This window comes from Phocoena phocoena, chromosome 21 (assembly GCF_963924675.1).
Source record: "Phocoena phocoena chromosome 21, mPhoPho1.1, whole genome shotgun sequence".
Taxonomy (NCBI): Eukaryota; Metazoa; Chordata; class Mammalia; order Artiodactyla; family Phocoenidae; genus Phocoena; species Phocoena phocoena.
The window spans coordinates 22030930-22049753 of NC_089239.1; the positions used below are offsets into that span (position 1 = coordinate 22030930).

At 41.5% G+C, this 18824-nt stretch overlaps 1 protein-coding gene across 2 annotated transcripts in view; it reads left to right on the forward strand.

Moving 5' to 3' along the window:
* The window catches only part of FAT1 (FAT atypical cadherin 1), a 121633-nt gene that overhangs the window by 80999 nt on the left and 21810 nt on the right, over positions 1-18824 (forward strand). Inside the window, exons 7-13 of one of the 2 annotated variants that reach the window (XM_065899765.1) lie at positions 3645-3920; positions 4048-4258; positions 5082-5090; positions 9941-14008; positions 14569-14765; positions 17263-17416; positions 18216-18449. In XM_065899765.1, the coding sequence (XP_065755837.1) occupies positions 3645-3920; positions 4048-4258; positions 5082-5090; positions 9941-14008; positions 14569-14765; positions 17263-17416; positions 18216-18449 (5149 nt within the window). The remainder of the gene's footprint in view (positions 1-3644; positions 3921-4047; positions 4259-5081; positions 5091-9940; positions 14009-14568; positions 14766-17262; positions 17417-18215; positions 18450-18824) is intronic. The other variant, XM_065899766.1, reaches the window with a different exon arrangement.

Below are 18824 nucleotides of genomic sequence, written 5' to 3' on the forward strand. Positions count from 1 at the left end.
GTGATGTCTTTTCAATTAATAAATGAATAGATAATTTAAAGTCACTTGTGAAATGACCTTATTTCTTTGTCCAAATGCTTGTGATTTTTAATGTATTTAAAATTGATAATATGAATCATGCTTTGGGGTCATTTTGAGGTTGTCATGTGAAAGTACCAGCGCAGTATTAAAATTTCAGCCTTGTCAGTAACTGTTCTCATTATAGAAACTAGACTTTAGAGCATGAAAATGAGAAGAAAAGCATCAAGAATTGTAATAAATTGAACAGGGTAATTCTGAAAGGTTAAAGAGTGTAACTGTATGTAGATCAGTTCAAGTAATTGACTAACCGGAAGTCTAGCAAAGGAAACTTAATAACCAGTAGAAATGACCCTCTGTGCCAAGCCTTCTCATTACTAAAGATGATATATCTACCTGTAGCATTTATCACTTACTACATAACTCACAGTAAGTGTAGTTTTCATTAGTATAGTTAAGAGCTTAGTATGAAATACGGTGACTAAAATTCCCATAAAACCCAGTAAATATATTCTCTCAGGGACACAGAATTTCTTCAATTTCAATGCTTCGGGCATACTTCTGTAACTTATTTTGAGTCATTTTCAGAGGGTCTTGATAATATCCTAGTGAATTGCTGGCAGGGAGAGGTAGAGTATCAGAGAGCGGTCCAGATCCCAGGCTGACCTGTCCAGGTGTGGATCATTAGGGAACAATGACCAGTAATTAGGTTTTGATTCCCAGTCTGGGGCTGAGAACAGGGAGATAGGAATCTGAGTGGGAGGAGAGCAGCAAATACCAGCTGAAGAGGGACACAGAGATCAGAACCCAGCTGACAAGGCACTGGAACACAGCAGGTAGATTCCTGTTTGTAGGTGAAACTCAGGAACCAACGGAACAGGTTTTGCCGCATCACGGTCGGTAGCAGCAGGTGTGAGATCTGAGGTTTGGAGAGTGTTTTCCGTTAAGCCAGAGAGCATCCTCGCAGAGGGGAGTAGCGGAGGATCGTGATGTAACTGCCAGTGCTCTGTTGAAGCAGCTTTCCTTGCTTTGTTGTCCTGCTGTTTCCACTGAGGATGTTGCCCAGTTTTAAATCAGGTCACTTTGCTTTATCTGTTATCTCAAGGTAACTTACCAAATCCAGTTCACATTTTATCCCTTTCTTTGAAACAGCTTTGCTTTCCTGTTTTCTTTCAGTTTCTCTGGAACATCAGCATTGCATACTCTGGAGCAGGCCACTTTGAATCGGGGCTCTGCCTCTTACTCCTATGCATGGGCAGGTGGCTATGACCCGCTGTGCTTCCATTTCTCCTCTGGAAAATGGGCACAGCCAGTTTGCCCTCATAGGACAAAGTGAGACGACACTCAGGTGCTGGCCCCTCAGGCCCTCAGGCCTGTCCCCAGTGAGCGCTCCCTGCGTGTTCCCTGTTGCACATCAGCACTGGTTTGGGCTCCTGTCCCCCTGCTTGGCACTGAGTCTCCTTCCTGTCTCCATTCTCTGTCTCTGTGATTCATCCTGCACTGCCTGCCAACCAGCACGGTCTTCCTGACTGGGAGGAGGACGGAAGGTGATTTGCTCCCAACAGACAGTTCAGAGCACACAGGCCACACAGTTCTCAGCCTCTGCTCGGGAGCCAGGCTCTGCTCTCGGACCCCACCTTCTCCCTGTTCCTTTTCTTTGTCACCCCCGGTTCAGGGTCCTCCTCTGAGGTGTCTGAGAGACAGGATGTTCCATTCCACCCTCGCCTTCACATCTCTGATTGAGCTTTTCCTCCTACCCCAGTATACGTTCATCTGCCAACCTAAAACCTGTGCAAGCAGAGCTTGTCTCCTCCTCGAAAGCTTCCTAAATGGCCTGCACCACCTCTGGACTCCTGAAAACTTCCTTGATAACATAGGAAACCTGTATGTACAAGGCATTGCCCAGTGAGGTTGAAAGCTTCAGGGGGCAGGGGTGCTCCATACTTCTTTACACCCTCCTTAAATGCAGCAAGTGCTGAGCATGGACGTGCCCGGGAAATGTGTGTCAGTTGAACTGCTTTATCAAACAGGGTTGTTCTTACTTCAGCTGTTCATATTTAGGTGAGATCAGTTGATCTTGGAGCAGGATTAAACTGTGTTTGCCCAACACTCCTTCCATGAGAAAGTAAATTTTAAATGTGTAGTGGAGGGACTTTCCTGGTGGCACAGTGGTTGGGAGTCCACCTGCCAACGCAGGGGACGTGTGTTCGAGCCCTGGTCTGGGAAGATCCCACATGCTGCGGAGCAACTGAGCCTGTGCACCGCAACTGCGAAGCCCACGTGCCACAACTGCTGAAGCCCGCACGCCTAGAGCCCGTGCTCTGCAGCAGGGGAGGCCGCTGCAATGAGAAGCCCACGCACCTCAACGGAGACCCAACGCAGCCAAAAATTAAAAAAAAAAAAAAAATTGTGTAGTGGAAATGAATATGTAGTGATTTAATTTATAGAAATTATCTTTATAGCCTTTGCTTCTGGATCATCATTGACCTTTCAGAGTGAGGCATCTGTAGTTTTAAATGTTTACATAACTTTCACATAAACCCTTTCTGTGGTTTGGTGGATACATTTAGTGTTCATATAGTTTAATGTTACAGATCCACCGCTGAGGTCTCAGTGTTCTAGGAGAACGGTGGTATTGTCTTCATGGAAAGGCCTCTAGTCCGTGTTCTTGGCCCCGTGTGGTTAACACCCCGCCCTCCCCCATGCGGTACTAGGACTTTGGCCTCCTGTGCCATTCGGACTAGTGAGGTTTGTTCCATATGAGCTAGTGAAGCTCATGTTTCTTGTTTATAACTGTGACCATCTTTTACAATTGTAGTGATTTCCATTATGCCTTATCCACATGTGTCTTTTCAATCTGAAAATTAATCTTCTTACTGTCAAGTTAAATTTTTTTTTAAATTTAACTTGGGACTGAGTTTTTAAATATCTCCTTTTTTCTTCCTTTAAGGTTTTTATTTAATATTTTATGACCTACTTAAGAGAATTCTCTCTCTTGAGTGTATTTAAATTGCTTTTAAGAAATAAATGTACTTACTATCTGTGTAGTTTTGTGATCACAAAAATATAAGGATTTTAAAGCACATTTCTCATTTTCCTTTTTATTCATAATATTGGTAGGGATTTGGAATCTCAAAGATTAGAACAAGAACTTCAGATACTGTGACCATTAAGCAGCACACTCACCTCAGTAGCTTGGTAGTTACAGGTGCAAATCTGATACAGGAAATCAGTCTTCTGTGAATCCTGGTAAAGTAAATTCTTTATCTTTACATGAGCAATCTAGAAATTTCTGTGGAGACCTAAGAGAACTTAAGCCTGCATTTCAGAAAGAAATGTGTGTTACATTTGTGTATGTGTTACATTTTTCTCTCAAAAATTAGTCTCAGGAATTTAGAAACGTTTTTATTATCTTACTCATATTTATATAGGTAATATGTCAATGAAAAATTTGAAAGATGTTTTTTATTCTGGATTTTGCTTTTATTTCTCATGTTTGAATTTTGCTCAAAAATTAGGGTTTTTTTTTTTTCAGTGTGCATTTGATTTTTTTCCCCTGATTCTTTAAATACTAAAACATCATGATTAGGAATATTATTGTTATGTGAGTAATTTTGTCATCACAGGTATTCATCAAAGTAATAGACACAAATGACCATCGTCCTCAGTTTTCTACATCAAAATATGAAGTTGTTATTCCTGAAGACACAGCACCAGAAACAGAAATTTTGCAAATCAGTGCTGTGGATAAAGATGAAAAAAACAAACTAATCTACACTCTGCAGAGCAGTATCGATCCATTGAGTCTCAAGAAATTTCGCCTTGATCCTGCAACTGGCTCTCTCTATACAGCAGAAAAACTTGATCATGAAGCCATTCAGCAGCATGTTCTCACAGTCATGGTAGGGCTTTCTGTTCATTCTTCTGACACACTGTTTGGTTCCTGCAGGGTTCCATGTGATTGAGAGTGATCTTTAATCAATTTTAAGGAAAGCTTTAACAGGATCAATAATATGCTGATTCTTTTAGGTACGAGATCAAGATGTCCCTGTAAAGCGCAACTTTGCACGGATTGTTGTTAATGTCAGTGACACCAATGACCACGCCCCCTGGTTCACGAGCTCCTCCTACAAAGGGCGGGTTTATGAATCAGCAGCTATCGGCTCAGTTGTGTTGCAGGTTACAGCTCTGGACAAGGACAAAGGGAAAAATGCTGAAGTGCTGTACTCTATCGAATCAGGTATTTTTGGAGCACTGCTTTAATAACTGCTTTTTTTTATACGTTTATAACTTTGCACTTGTTAGAAAGGTATGTTTTTTCTAAAGTTAGTTCTAGATGTTGAAACATTTCTGTGTATCAAAACTGCTTAAATTGATAGCTACCATTTTACATGTTAGGAGAAAGAAACAAAGTTAACTTTTAATTCATTGGAAAGCAAAGCTAGAGAGTCCTAACTATGTTTGGGTAATGTTCTTGGAGATTCATAATATTAGCATAATTCAAGGCTCTGAGAAGTCCTGCAGTAAAGAAAACTTTATTTGACCAATTCAGGATTTCCAAAATGGTTTTAACCACACAATCGTTTTCCTCCATAAACTATGAAGTACTCTTAGGGTAAGGCTGGCCTAGTGATTTAACATTTTTTTTTTAGTCAGAGCATATCTTCTCTTGGGCAGAGCAGGAAACTCTGTGACAGAGTGCCAACTCATCCAGTTCTAATTGGGTCACGTCTCATAAAGGGTGTCCATGCCTCTCCTACCCCTTCCAGGCTTTGCTTTTCTGCCACTTTCACCCCCATGCATCTTTCACAGTTGCATTTCGTTCATGGAATTGGGTTGGTACAGTAGGTCCCAGGGTTGGGACGAGGGCTTGAAGAAATGTTGAAAAGGCTAAGGGGGCTCAGAAAAAAAAAAAAAAAGAAAAGGCTAAGGGGCTTGCTGGAGTTGGGCAGGAGACAGCAAAGCAGGGAGACCAGCTGGAACTGTGGGCCTGGACAGCTCTGGGTGTGATAGGGCAAGAGGTCCAGAGCCTTGCTGGTAATTCTAAGAAGGAGGATCACCAGGAAACGGTGGTGACAAAGTGAAATGTTGTTCTGTTTTCTGTTTGATGCTGCTATTCACTCATTCATTTCTTTATTCCGTGGACTCTCATTTTATATGCCCAGTGCCCTGCTAGGAGCATTTGTACTTGTGCTTGATAGGTAGGGGTTACCATCGATCCACAAATGTATGTGCTTGCAAAAGAATTCTGCCCCTGATTGGGACTTGCCCGACTCGTGCCAAATACTATGAGTAAGTGATTAAATATCAAGAAGGCAGCTTCCAGTTTTCCATCTTTCTCAGTGCCATTGTCAGTACAAAGGTTAGACTCTCATTCTTTCTCTATAGTGATTTTAGAATATTGAGATCATCCACTTAACTTTTTTTCTGTAAGTCCATACCTCTGCATATTTAGAAATTATGTATCTTTTCTGGGCATTAGAATTGATAGAGGTACAATTAACTGAAGATCATATAATCCAAAGCTGAGCAAATGGAGAGTACTTCTTTGCTTTATCAATGTGTTTTATGTGGTTAAACTATTTTCATCTTAATATATTTGAAGTTTCATTTCTTTCCCTGAAAATGACCAAGCTTAAGCCATCCCTCACAAATAAGACCTCATATACTGCCCAAGGTTGCAGTGTTAAAATGTGTTATAGTGTAGTTAGTGCCCTGAATAAAACTGATTTTTCCACTGGTTCAGAAATTTAACCATTAAAAACGCGCATTCCATTTGTACGTGCCTGAGCACTTAAATAAAATAGTTTTCCCCCTGAGACAAACTTACTGGATTTGTGTAGGAGAAAATGTTAAACTTTCCCTTAGCTTTCACATAGTTTTCAGCAATTGGGCGTTTAAAATATGATTGTTGGTGCCTGACTGAAGGCATGCACATTCTTTAAATGCTTGTAATGACTGATGGGATTAGTAATACGGTATTCCAAGAATGGAACTGTGTCTCCACTCAAAGAATAGATAATACCAAGGGCCTATTCTGATATAAACTCTGGGCTTCAAAGAAGATAATTGGATAGATTTGGTAATGTAAAAATCATGCTATACAGGTTACTTTACAGGAAACAACTACCATTAAAATGCAGTAGAATTGTATGTGTGTAAATCTGTTGAATAGTAGGAACTATAAAATGGTCACACAGCCTTCATTCAACAGTGTATTCATAGTCACCTGCTTCTGACTTGTGTCAGATTGCATTTAATAAAGTTCAAAAGAGTAGTTACAAATTCAGGCTATAACACTGCATGATTAATTAGCAATTTATGGAGCAAAAGGTTTGGTCTGATGAGGAGTCTTTAGGGAAAAAAGGAAGTAATTAAAGAATATTTTCAGTAATAATTGAGTTAGGTGTTAAGAGACACATCGGTGCCATACTCTGGGCTGTAGTGTTTTATTTATTTTTTTAAAGTAGATGATTGTTAATTCAAAACTGTTATAACCTCTGGAAATAGAAGACACTCCGTAAATATACTTATTGATTAGAATTGGTTTTCTTCCCCAAACTTATGTAAAATGTAATTACAGTTGAAGCTTTACGGAGGTTGCCATTCTGTGGGGCAGTCAGCATCCACGGCATGTCCACCGTGGGAAGAGACAGGTCCTTGCGCACAGCTTTCTGATGTGCCCTTTGGGGTGTACATGTGTAATACAGTCATAGCTGACGAGCACACATTTGCATGTTTGTCCAGATAACTGCCTTGTTCATATGGAAAGAACAATTTAAAACTATTTAGAAATAACCAGTATCTCTCCTACAGTGAATGACTAAGGCCCCAACCTAGTACAGACTTCTGTCACTGCCCTATTAGTTTGTTCACAAATGCCATATGTATATTTCAATATTTGGTGAATGTGGCTATTACTAGATCAGACAAGGACACATTCAAGCCACTCAGCAGCCCTCAGTGTTGCCACAGAAATATGGTGTTGCTTTCCATCTGCAAATCTGATGGTTTCTGCTGGAGTATATGTATTGAAACAGGTAGGATCCATATACTGATTAACTAGCTGTGTTCCTGTGTAACCTTCTTGTTATCATTGACAAGCTCTGAGCTGTCTTTATCAAAGTCGAGATACTGCAAGTAATAAAGAATGTTTTGAATGTCACATTGCTAATAAAAATTTTTTATCAGAGATTTCCAAATAGTCATGACACGTTCCTTTTGCTAATACTTTTAAATGAAGTGCCGCATCTAACAAGTGGTTGTTGGTAGTGATTGAAGTATAGCATAAATGCAGGGAAACAAAACCAAGTAGAAATATATATATGGTACTTTAATGAATGTATTAATTTTTTTCAAGCTGCTGATCAACCTGTTTGGTATTTAATTTGTTTTCTTTCCATACATGTGTAGAAGTTGTTTCATTCAACAAACATTTGCTGAGTGTCTCCTATGTGTCAGGCATTTTTCTAGGCAGAGATGATAAAATAATGAATCAAACAAGCCATGCTTAAGTGGAGCTTACATCCTAGTGGGAGAACAGATAAGAACAAGTGACAATATGTGCTGTAAAGAAAAAACAGGGTAATGGGACAGAAACAGCCATGCTGAATGGGGAGGTCAAGGAAGGCCTCACCACCACATTCTCTAAGAAGGAGGCATTTGGCAAAACCTGAATGAATGAACACGTGCATGGAGAGGCAGTGAGAATAGCTGGCGGAAGACTGTTCCAGGCAGGGACCCACCAAGCCCAGTGGTTCCGAGATGAGGATGTGCTCACGTGATTGAGGAGCCTTCTCATTGCAGATAAAATCCATTTATTCCTCCATGTGAGGCCTTGTGTATTTGAAGCTTTAAGATTTCCACTGTACAAAGTAAAAGAGAAATGCATCTAGGTGACTGAATATAAAATATGGTAGGTCAGCTGCTTTATTAGTACAGACATAGGGTAGTAAAGAGTGGGGATGAAGACAGTTGTCCAGAGGTTTTCACAGCCCCCCAAGCAGTCAACCAGTCACAGCTTTGGAAGTGGGGATGATGCAAAGGTAGCTGAGAAAGGACCTTGGAATCCCAATAACCAACTAAAACACAGTGGGGGAGAACTGGGGTCACTGGCGCTCGTAGGTACACACAGGCCAGAAATTAGTGTCTGCGAGGCCTGGCAGAGGCAGCATGACCCCGTTCGTGGGCCAGGGTTTGTCTCAGAGCTTCGTGGCCTGGAGACATTCTGGACCTCTGTCCTGTTGCAGGTTGAGGCATGGCCTTGGGGCCTGGATGCAGAGCCAGGCAGACTTAATGAAAACCAGACTGGGTCTGGCCTCAGAAAGAACTATCATGGATTTTTGGAAAATGTATTAAAGGAAGGAAATGAAAGCTGTAGAGGAAGTGTTTACTAGTAATGATGTGAAGGAAGGAGTGCTTGGTTGAGCCCCTGGTTTGCAAGTCACAGCAAGTAATTCTGGTCTATGAAGCGCCGTCCGTGCTTGATTGCAGACCTCGAGGAACACAGAATTTGAGAAGGCGGTTAAGTGGCAAGTGGACTTTGTTTTGGGTAAAGTGTAATAGTTCAATTTTTCCAAGATTTAAAGAAAAGTATATTTTATAAAAGGGATTCTTTTTTTTTTTTTTTTTTTAAAGGGATTCTTTTTAATCACTGAATACATCATTTTTATTACTAAGAAACAAGTTATACGTTTTTCCACTATAAATTCACTCTGATGAAAGAAAGAATTTTTAACTCCTAACAAATGCTACATTTTCAAGATGAAAGGAGTTATCAGTAGGCATTCTTTCTTCTTGTTCGAAGTTGTTTTCCCCTCAAATATGTCAGGTAAGCTTTTAAAGACTCAGGCATGGGGAGCTTCATGATCTTCCGCCTCAGCAAGGCCTGCGGCAGCTCCTCAGACTAGATTACTTCAGTTCTATGACTAGAATAAATGATTCTGGACTCTGTTTATAAAACAGAAAAGGGATGAAGGGTTCGTGGTTGGATCGAATCTGAGGACCCTCACACTGCCTTGATCTACCCAGGAAGAGAGTAAACTGCAGAACTGTAGTAAACTCCTGGTTTCAGGAAGAGCTCAAGTGGCACAAAACTATGGAATGTTGTGGAGTTGCATTTGCAGCTAAATACATGTACATAACGTAGCTGGAAAACGTCTAAAGAAAAGCAAGTAAAACAATCTTAAGAGTTTTCAGCCCCAGCAATATTGACATTTTGCACCAGAAAGTTCTTTGCTGTGGGGCTGTCCTGTGCATTGTGGTATGTTTAGCAGCATCCCTGGCCTCTACTCACTAGAGGTTAAGAACACCCTCTCCCCACAAGTAGGGGTCACCAAAAAGGGGTCCAGACACGGTTGAATGTCCCTCTGGGTGAAAGCACCTCCAGTTGAGAACCACTCACCTAGAAATTAAATTGACCTGAAAAAATTCAGGGGATATTACTGAAATCTTGAAAAAAACCCATCAAGTGGGGCAGAGTACACACAGGCTTACTCATCAAGTCCCCGAATGCATAAAATAAGGGCCAACTCTATTTAAGTTTGTTAAATTTAATTGAAGTCTTCCCTTTTCATAGTGGGTAAGATTCTTGAGAGTTTGCAAGTGATAAATAAATATATTCCAAAGGGGTTTTGAGGGACTCTTGGAGATGATTAACTAAACTCTTTTATGGAAAGATAACCAGATCCTTCCACAACACATTCCTGATTCAACCAGAGAGAGTGACTTTTGGCTTTAGGTACAGAGTGATATTACTTCTGTTTCTTTTCATAATCTATAGACAAAACAGAAAAGTTTGCCCTTAGAGTAGATAAAAATGAAACAAATCGAAAAAATGAGACAAATTGAATAAAACAAGTTCCATTCGAATATTGATAGGTCCTTGTATTTTTCTCTAACATTCTTTTTTCTCTCCTCCCAGGAAACATTGGAAATTCTTTTACAATTGATCCCATCTTGGGCTCTATAAAAACTGCCAAAGAATTAGATCGAAGTAACCAAGTGGAATATGACTTAATGGTAAAAGCTATAGATAAAGGCAACCCACCAATGAGTGAAATCACTTCTGTGTGTATCTTTGTCACCATCGCTGACAACGCCTCTCCCAAGTTTACATCAAAAGAGTATTCTGTTGAAATTAGTGAAACTATCAGCATTGGGAGTTTCGTCGGAATGGTTACAGCCCATAGTCAGTCATCAGTGGTATATGAAATAAAAGATGGAAATATAGCTGATGCCTTTGATATTAATCCACATTCTGGAAGTATCATCACTCAGAAAGCTTTGGATTTTGAAACTTTGCCCATTTATACATTGACAATACAAGGAACTAACATGGCTGGTTTGTCTACGAATACAACCGTTCTAGTGCATCTGCAGGATGAAAATGACAACTTGCCAGTTTTTACGCAGGCAGAATATACGGGGCTCATTAGCGAATCAGCTTCAATTCACAGTGTGGTCCTAACAGACAGGAATGTCCCATTAGTTATTCGAGCCACTGATGCTGATAAAGAATCAAATGCTTTGCTTGTTTATCACATTGTTGAGCCAGCTATACACAAATATTTTACTGTTGATTCCAGCACTGGTGCTATTCATACAGTACTAAGTTTGGACTATGAGCAAACAAGTACTTTTCACTTCACTGTACAAGTTCATGACATGGGAACACCATGTTTATTTGCTGAATATGCAGCCAACGTGACTATCCATGTTATTGACATTAATGACTGCCCTCCTGTGTTCTCCACATCATTGTATGAAGCATCTCTTTTGTTGCCAACATACAAAGGAGTCAAGGTCATTACAGTAAATGCTACAGATGCTGATTCAAGCGCATTGTCACAGTTAATGTACTCCATCACCGAAGGCAACATCGGGGAGAAGTTCTTAATGGACCACAAGACTGGTACTATAACTGTACAAAACACAACTCAGTTGAGGAGCCGCTATGAGTTAACTGTCAGGGCCTCTGATGGCAGATTTGCAAGCTTAACCTCTGTGAAGATTAACGTGAAAGAAAGCAAAGAAAGTCAGCTGAAGTTTACCCAAGATTTCTACTCTGCGGTAGTGAAAGAGAATTCTACTGAAGCCAGAAGATTAGCTGTCATAACTGCTATCGGGAATCCAATCAACGAACCCCTGTTTTATCACATCCTCAACCCAGATCGCAGATTCAAAATCAGCCGCACGTCCGGAGTTCTGTCGACCACTGGCATACCGTTTGATCGTGAACAGCAGGAGACCTTTGATGTGGTAGTGGAAGTGACACAAGAACGCAAGCCTTCAGCGGTGGCCCGTGTCATTGTAAAGGTCATCGTCGAAGACCAGAATGATAATGCACCGGTGTTTGTCAACCTGCCTTACTACGCCGTCGTTAAAGTGGATACTGCCGTGGGCCATGTTATTCGCTCCGTGACAGCCATCGACAGAGACGGCGGCAGGAACGGGGAAGTGCACTACTACCTCAAGGAACACCACGAACACTTCCAAATTGGAGCCTCAGGGGAAATTTCACTGAAAAAACAGTTTGAACCTGACACCTTAAATAAAGAATATCTTGTCACAGTGGTTGCAAAAGATGGAGGAAACCCAGCTTTTTCGGCTGAAGTCATGGTTCCCATCACCGTTATGAACAAAGCCATGCCTGTGTTTGAAAAGCCTTTCTACAGTGCCGAGATTCCAGAGAACGTCCAGATGCACAGCCCCGTTGTCCATGTACAAGCCAACAGTCCAGAGGGCTTGAAAGTGTTCTATAGCATCACAGACGGTGATCCTTTCAGCCAGTTTACTATTAACTTCAACACTGGAGTTATCAATGTCATAGCGCCTCTGGACTTTGAGTCCCACCCAGCATATAAACTGAGCATCCGAGCGACTGACTCCTTGACCGGTGCTCACGCTGAGGTCTTTGTGGACATAATCGTGGAAGACGTCAATGACAACCCTCCCGTGTTTGCCCAGCAGTCCTATGCCACCACCCTGTCCGAGGCATCTGTAATCGGCACATCCGTGGTTCAAGTCAGAGCAACAGATTCTGACTCAGAACCAAACAGAGGGATTTCATACCATATGTTTGGGAATCACAGCAAGAGTCATGATCATTTTCACATAGACAGCAGCACTGGCCTCATTTCCCTGGTTAGGACTTTGGATTTTGAGCAGTTCCAGCAGCACAAGATTTTTGTAAGGGCTGTTGATGGCGGCATGCCTCCTCTGAGCAGCGATGTGGTTGTCACAGTGGATGTCACCGACCTCAACGATCACCCACCACTATTTGACCAACAGATTTATGAAGCCAGAATTAGCGAGCACGCTGCCCATGGGCATTTTGTGACCTGTGTAAAAGCCTATGATGAGGACAGTTCAGACATAGACAAGTTGGAATATTCCATTCTGTCTGGCAACGATCATAAGAATTTTGTCATTGACAGCAGGACGGGGATCATCACTCTCTCAAACCTGCGCCGGCATGCCCTGAAGCCATCGTACACCCTTCAGGTTTCTGTGTCTGACGGAGTTTTTAGGAGTTCAGCTCAGGTTCATGTGAGTGTGATTGGAGGCAATTTGCACAGTCCCATTTTTCTTCAGAACGAATATGAAGTGGAGCTTGCTGAAAATGCTCCCTTGCACACCCTGGTGACCGAGGTTAAAGCAACTGATGGGGATTCGGGTATTTACGGTCACGTTACCTACCACATTGTAAATGACTTTGCCAAAGACAGGTTTTACACAAATGAGAGAGGACAGATCTTTACTTTAGAAAAACTTGATCGAGAAACCCCAGTGGAAAAAGTAATCCCAGTTCGTTTCATGGCCAAGGACACTGGTGGAAAAGTTGCTTTCTGCACCATTAACGTCATCCTTACAGATGACAACGATAATGCACCACAGTTTCGAGCAACCAAGTTTGAGGTGAATATTGGATCCAATGCTCCCAAAGGGACATCAGTCATCAAAGTCCTTGCCAGTGACGCTGATGAGGGATCCAATGCCGACATCACCTATGCCATTGAAGCAGATTCTGAAGGCGTTAAAGAGAATTTGGAAATTAACAGACTGTCTGGCATAATAACTACAAAAGAAAGCTTAATTGGCTTAGAAAACGAGGTCTTCACTTTCTTTGTCAGAGCTGTGGATAATGGGTCTCCACCCAAAGAATCTGTTGTTCCCGTCTATGTTAAAGTACTTCCACCAGAAATGCGGCTTCCAAGATTTTCAGAACCATTTTACACCTATACAGTTTCGGAAGACGTTCCTATTGGAACAGAAATAGATCTCATTCGAGCAGAGCATAGCGAGACTGTCCTTTACAGCCTAGTCAAAGGGAATACTCCAGAGAGCAACAGAGATGAGTTCTTTGTGATCGACAGACAGAGTGGGAGACTGAAACTGGAGAAGGGTCTGGACCATGAGACAACTAAGTGGTACCAGTTTTCCGTACTTGCCAGGTGCACTCACGATGACTATGAGGTGGTGGCTTCTGTAGATGTTAGTATCCAAGTGAAAGATGCAAATGATAACAGCCCTGTCTTGGAGTCTAGTCCATATGAGGCATTTACTGTTGAAAACCTGCCAGGGGGAAGCAGAGTCATCCAGATCAGGGCGTCTGATCTAGATTCAGGAACCAATGGCCAAGTTATGTATAGTCTAGATCAGTCACAAAGTGTAGAAGTCATCGAATCTTTCACCATTAACATGGAAACAGGATGGATTACAACCCTAAAGGAACTTGACCACGAAGAGAGAGACAGTTATCAGATTAAGGTGGTTGCATCAGATCATGGTGAAAAGGTTCAGCTCTCCTCCACAGCCATTGTGGTTGTTACTGTCACCGATGTCAACGATAGTCCCCCACGGTTCACAGCAGAGATTTATAAAGGGACTGTGAGTGAAGATGATCCACCAGGGGGCGTAATTGCCATCCTGAGTACCACGGATGCTGATTCTGAAGAGATCAACAGACAAGTTACATATTACATAACAGGTAACGTGTTTAAAGTGAATGGTTTAATTTAAAATTAAGTTGTATTAGAAGTATAAATTCTGAGATATGTATTTTATGGAAATTGAGAGTTGAAGGGACGATTTTAGTATATCTAAAATAAGTAGAAATAATATCTATTAAGTTATGTTTCAAGTCCTTTGCCTGAGCAAAGCCAGTAGTTGTTTCATTAGGCTGATTTTGATGATTCATTCTGTTGATCTTTATACACAGTGTATAAAAAAGATATTATAATTTTAAAAATCTATAGTTTCAGTATAGGCTAAAATGTTTACTGATAGTCTTGAAATTTTATTTGGCTTAATGCTGTGTTTAAATACACATTTTAGTGCTGCTTTCTTTGTTTTTTGGGTTTTTTGAGGGTTTGGGGTGGGAGGGGTTAGTGAATGGGAAAGCTAATAAATTTAAGTGTAATTACTTTCTTTAAAACTTAATTCTTTTGAATCATAATATTATATATCTTTTGTACAATTTATTTCTCCTGTTATTCCTTTTTTTATTTCAACAAATTTGACTGTCATCTCCTTCCATTGATTTAATAGGAGGGGATCCTTTGGGGCAGTTTGCTATTGAAAATATACAGAATGAATGGAAGGTCTATGTGAAGAAACCTCTAGATAGGGAAAAAAGGGACAATTATCTTCTGACTATCACAGCAACTGATGGGACCTTCTCATCAAAAGCTATAGTTGAAGTCAAAGTCCTTGATGCAAATGACAACAGTCCCATTTGTGAAAAGGTAGGATACTCTTTAAGTCTATATATTATGAATTCAGATTTCTTTCTTAAACCTTTCAGAAGGACTGTCAGGTGGTGCTGTAGAGTAATTCAGATGTGTTTCATGTTGTAATCTCTTAATGTTTAAGTCGAGGTGAGGGTTAAATGGGGCAAGAGTTGGATTAGCTTCAGAACTACTTTTGGGGGATGCTAAATAGCTTAAAAACCTAGTTCAAAATACTGTGAATTGCTGACAGGATTACAGTTGTATATAAGCATTGCTCTGTTACGTTTTCATGAAAAGATTCCCTTCATTTGGGGGTGAGGTAGCTCTGTTCTGCACCAAGAGACCGTATTTTGGGCCCTTGCTCTTGTACACGCTAGAGGAACCCAGAGGTGAAGCGTGTGGCTTCTGCCCCTGTGGAGCCCACTGTTTTACATGAGGACAAAATGCACACCAGGGAAGAGCTGCGCCACCTGAGGTTGCTCAGTGAGGGCGGGAGTTGTCCCCAGAACTGGAGGATGAGGAAAAGCTCAGCCTTTGGGAGGTGGTGATGAGATCACCATGAGTGGAAATGGAAGAGCATTGGGGCCGGAGGGTAAACTGGGTGAGAGGGGCTATGGAGGGCGTTCGAGGGAGCTGGGACGCCACGAATCCTTCCTTACATGAAAGGTGGAGATGGCGTTACTCCAGGAGTTCCTGAGAGAAGCTGAGTCTGGTAGCATTGTTTCCATTTAGCTGAGGAAGTGTGAAAGTGGGGATAACAGGCGGTGGACTGAGGCACAGGGAACGGAAGGATGAAAGATGCTGTAACGGGAAAACCAGTGGTACTTGGTCCTGCCTGGCCATGACATCGAGACAAGCATGTTAGTTAAGTCAAGGTTGACTTTAGGTTTCCTACAGGAGTGTTTGGGAGAAAGACCACAGATGAGCCTGGAGCGGGAATTGGTTTTAGAGGAAGCATGCTGAATTCCACTTCAGATTTGTTCAGTTTAAGATCACGGGACGTTCAGTTGAATGTGTTTTTATAGTCGTTTAGAGTTAGCGAGATGGAGGGTAGGTGTGTGAACTTGGCAGCTTGGGTGGATAACTGCTAACTGCATTCGCTTGAGAGGATAATAGCAAGGAGGGAAAGAGTAGAGACAGGTATCCCCCTAGAGAGAAAGAAGGCGGAAGGAAGAGAGCGCAGATACCAGCACAGTGTAGTTGAGAGCAAAGGAGGGGAGAACTTTTAGGAGGCGGGATGGCCAGCAGAGGTGTGACAGATAAAAAGCGGACTGAGTGAAACAGACCATTGGGTTCAGTGACTGGCTTGGAGATGGTGGTCCCAGTGCGGTGATGTGGGTGGACGCCTGGTTTCAGGAGATTAAAGGGTGTGTGTTAACAAGGAGATAGATCTGGCCAGTGACGAAAGTTGGGAGTAAAAAGTAGGAAGAAGAGTGTGGTAGGTAAAGGGAAGGCTGGGTCAGGGAGCAGGTGACTTGGAAGGGGGCGGGGAGGTGGAGAGCGCCGCAGTGGGCATGAGCTGTGTGTAGCTGGACGGGCAGAGGGGCAGAGCTCTCCGGGAAATGGATACGAATAATTCAGCTGAGGGGAGAGCGGGACTTCTGAGGGGTGAGGAGTTCATTCCAATCCATGGTTTTGGTGACAGTGGTTTATGGAAGGAGGATTCTGTGTGTGCGTGCGTGTGTATGTATCTTATAGAAACTAAATGTGTGTGTTTTGCTGTTTTTCAACACTTTTCCTTTCACCTTTGGTATTAATTAGGACACTAGATCATTTGGAATCATCAGTATTACAAAATATCCTGTTTCATGAGTCATAGTTCACCTAAAATTGAGCTCATATTAAGAAAATAAATTTAACAACGTCTTATCTGTTTGTCTTACGTTTTGGTTTACAACATGGATTTCTAAATATTTGGAACTGGAAAACAACCGTTCACTGTGTTTGAGAATCAGGTCAGATTTGAAGAGAGACGGGGTGGAGCAGGGCAGAAGAGAGCCCTGGCCTGAGCATCACTTGCCCCCTCCCAGGTGGCCTTGGATAACCTTTGTTTTCTCCTGTGTCATGAGGCTCACTTCTCTCCCAAATGCAGTTACTTGGTGGTGTTTTAACAGTGATTGCAAACAATAAATTCCTGTGTTGGAAATCAGACGTAATGTATCAGGCTTGTATTCTCTCTAGTTTTTAGGTAAAAATGGAGTGTTATGTGTATTTTCTCATAAGAATTTAAATTAAATTAAATATGAAACCAAATCAAAGACAAAGTATTCAGAATTCTGTAGGTTAAATGTCAGGTCAGACTCTTTCAGCGTATGGGGTTGTTAACTGTTATATGAATCCTCTCTGTTTTAAATGTTTTGTAAGAAAAATAGTTTTGAAAGCTCCTTGGATTTTAGTTTTAGTCATTTCCCATGTGTTCTGTGACCAAAGTTAAATGATTTCTGTTACTCCCTTGGCAGTCATATTACCTTTTAATGTTTTATGTTAACAGTATTGTTTAAAATCTTTGTAGACTTTATATTCCGACATGATTCCAGAAGATGCCTTTCCTGGGAAATTGATCATGCAGGTCTCTGCTACAGATGCAGATATCCGTTCCAATGCCGAAATTACTTACACATTATTTGGTCCAGGTGCAGAAAAATTCAAACTAAATCCAGACACAGGTAAAGGTAGAGTTTGGGGCAAAACTAATTGTGTTCCAGCAAAGTCACGCGTGGGTGGTTTTGGATCACACGGAAAATTTGAAATGACAGTTTGTTCTTGTAAAATTTACTCTCCTGCTACAAAAATGGCATCTTTTAGAAATGCAAACAGCAATTCAATGTGTAAAATTGGGGTGAGACAAAAAACAGCAACAATCACCTACTTGAAACCGAGGATTTAAAATTTATGTTTTTTTATATCACCTTTTTAAAAAAAAAACTCAGAAGTTAAAGTATATCTCAAACTTTCTGCTTTATCCATTTTACATATAGTTTGTTTTCTTGAATTTGTGACCATAAATTTATAATTTAGTGTATTCATTAAAATGATGAGTGGTATTTTACTTTAAACCTCTAGGACTTTCTCTTTCAATTTGTATTTTGTTAAAATTAGGGGTCAAGTAACAGTTTTCTATTAAGCTCCCCCCAAATTAATTATAAACATGTGAATCTAATTTTTGAGTCAATTTAAAAATATTTTCAATTTGGTAAATTGGCAGCTATTTTGCTTTTGGGCATTGTATATAATGCGAGAGGTCCTGACCTGGAGATCTTTAAGGCTTAGAGCTAGCACCTGGCAGAGTTTGAAACCCTCCAGCTCTGAGGGCTCCCACAGCTGCTGACTCTGTCACTAACAAAATTGTTCTCCAAAGGAAGGCTGTTATTCAGATTTTCTAAATGTAAGAGAAAAGGGGAAGAAAGATGTGCTCTTACAGTCACATCTTAAATTTCAAGTGAGCCCTTTTATTTTTGTTTTTAGGTGAACTGAAAACATTAGCCCCCCTTGACCGCGAGGACCAGGCAACCTATAATCTTTTGGTCAAAGCCACGGATGGAGGGGGAAGATTCTGTCAAGCTGATATTGTGCTCACGTTAGAGGATGTGAATGATAATGCCCCCCAATTCTCTGCTGATCCTTACACCATCACCGTGTTTGAAAACACAGAGCCTGGCACGCTCCTGACAAGGGTACAGGCCACGGATGTGGATGCAGGTATCGCCCAAGTGATGCTTTTGCCTTCAAACTATGCACTGTTACCTGAGGAGGAGCCTATTTTAGAGCACTGTTCCACATTCAGCCCCTCTGATGACCCCTACCTCATGCATGTTGAATAACTCACCATTGTCATGCTACCGTTAAAAATCGTGTTAGCATTAAAAATGGAATGAAATCTTCAGAATAATAAACTTTTTTTTTTTTTTTTTTTGCGATACGCGGGCCTCTCACTGTTGTGGCCTCTCCCGTTGCGGAGCACAGGCCCAGCAGCCATGGCTCACGGGCCCAGCCGCTCTGCGGCATGTGGGATCCTCCCGGACCGGGGCACGAACCCATGTCCCCTGCATTGGCAGGCGGACTCTCAACCACCGC